This window comes from Amphiura filiformis, unplaced genomic scaffold (assembly GCF_039555335.1).
Source record: "Amphiura filiformis unplaced genomic scaffold, Afil_fr2py scaffold_99, whole genome shotgun sequence".
In the NCBI taxonomy this organism is placed as follows: domain Eukaryota; kingdom Metazoa; phylum Echinodermata; class Ophiuroidea; order Amphilepidida; family Amphiuridae; genus Amphiura; species Amphiura filiformis.
The window spans coordinates 1-1,840 of NW_027305563.1; the positions used below are offsets into that span (position 1 = coordinate 1).

Below are 1,840 nucleotides of genomic sequence, written 5' to 3' on the forward strand. Positions count from 1 at the left end.
AAGATCTATCTTTGTAGCGGGCACGGAGACAACCTCTACTACGCTGCGTTGGGCGGTATTGTATCTGGTCCTCTTTCCAGAAATTCAACATCGCATTCATCAAGAGATAGATTTAGTAGTGGGTAGAAATCGCCTACCAAGGCTAGCTGATAAAACAGAATTAGCATTCACTAGCGCAACACTTCTTGAAGTCCAAAGACTTGCATCCATTGCACCTTTGGGAGTTCCACACTTTTGCGGCGAAGGAACCACTATCGGGCCATATACAATTCCCAAAGGGAGCATAGTCTTGCCTAATTTATGGGCCATCCATCACGACCCGGATTTGTGGGTCAATCCGGATGAATTTAATCCAGAGAGATTTCTAGACGAAGACGGAGAACTGCAAGAAAAAGAAGAACTGATACCGTTCTCAATAGGTAATGCATTATTCAAGTATTTCCTAGTCCATCGAGTAGGACCTTTTTTTCTTATTTACCAGACTATTTCAGCTCAGACTATGATCACTGTCTCATATGGCGCCGCAAGAAAGACGAATCGCGAAACTTTTTGGAGCGTCCAACATGATCAGAGTTTGCATGAGTACAGTTGGTAACTAAGAAAAAAAACAGGTCCTATTCGTCGGACTAGTACTTCAGACACCCCACCCCACCCCTGCCACGGGAATTATGGGGCACCGGTGGTGGTGATAACATATAGGGATTCACCGGTTGGTGCAGGGGTATGGGCGTAGAGCTAGTGTAATCTCCCGAACCTGCAACCCCGGGGAATGGATGGTAGAAACAACGGGAGAGTGGGGACATAATGCCCTTCATGTATCCCCAGGAGTCGGGGAATGTAATTAATCCGAAATTCCCCATATTCACCAGGATAGGAGGTTACGATTTCCATAGGAAAAATCCTACACACCACCACTCACCCACACCCACATACATAAAAGCAGACAAACAAAAGAATTACGGTGCAGTATATTATTATAATTTTCATTCATCATGTTTGATATGTAAATGCCCGGTATGGTATTTGTTTTTAATATAATCGACATAAATTTCCAAATCAATGTACTAAACAATCGATTTGCGCAACAAACTTTACTTCTCCGAGCTTTAATTTAGTATCTGACAGCCTGTAATTTATATCCAGTATCATAAAGATGTTTCTTTGATTTCTTACTTTTTACTAATCATATAGGTCGTCGAGTTTGTATTGGAGACAACCTTGCCAAGATGGAGCTGTACATCTTCTTTACACACTTGCTGCACCAATTCACATTCAAGAAACCAGACGACTCACCACCTCCTTCACTGCAAGGCGACTCTGGTCTCAGCTATTCTCCAAAGCCATTCTTGGTGGAATTTGTTGTTCGTGACTGATGTTAGTAGCATGTAAAAGAATTAAAATCCACCTCAGAACTCACACCAAAATTAAAAGAGAAACCCTATCGGTGTGAGTGCTGCCAGAAAAGGTCTTAAAAGTTCTGGGATGGGAATATGTTAGATGGAGCCAGAGGGCATTGTTTGTAATATTCATAAGAAACAATCTACAATCAAGGAAATTAATGTTGACACACTCTGGCATAATAATTATTAATCGCTTCCCCTCTTCCCCAATTCAATGTTGATGAAAGCAATTTTGACATAGGGCTCTCCAGTCCCCCAACATTGGTTGAGGGGGAATTGGAGAGGGAAGGGGAAAGCGGGAAGGTTTGTACTTCTCATCAAACATAGTTATACTAATTTCACTGAACTCTCAGAGCAGCAATGATGATTTCCAACATATTGTCAGTCAAGCGTGAGCCAACTATTGTTTTCTTTGATTGTAGAAATAGTTTACGATCAGC

General features: G+C 41.8%; 1 protein-coding gene across 1 annotated transcript; it reads left to right on the forward strand.

Annotated features, from left to right (window-relative positions):
- Positions 1-80: 80 nt before the first annotated feature.
- Positions 81-1,373, forward strand: LOC140144922 (cytochrome P450 2U1-like; the record flags this gene model as incomplete). The annotated part of the gene is made up of 2 exons (XM_072166718.1): positions 81-419; positions 1,192-1,373. Coding segments are annotated over 2 exons (521 nt in total), but the record flags the coding sequence as incomplete, so codon positions are not given.
- Between the last annotated feature and the right edge of the window lie 467 nt (positions 1,374-1,840).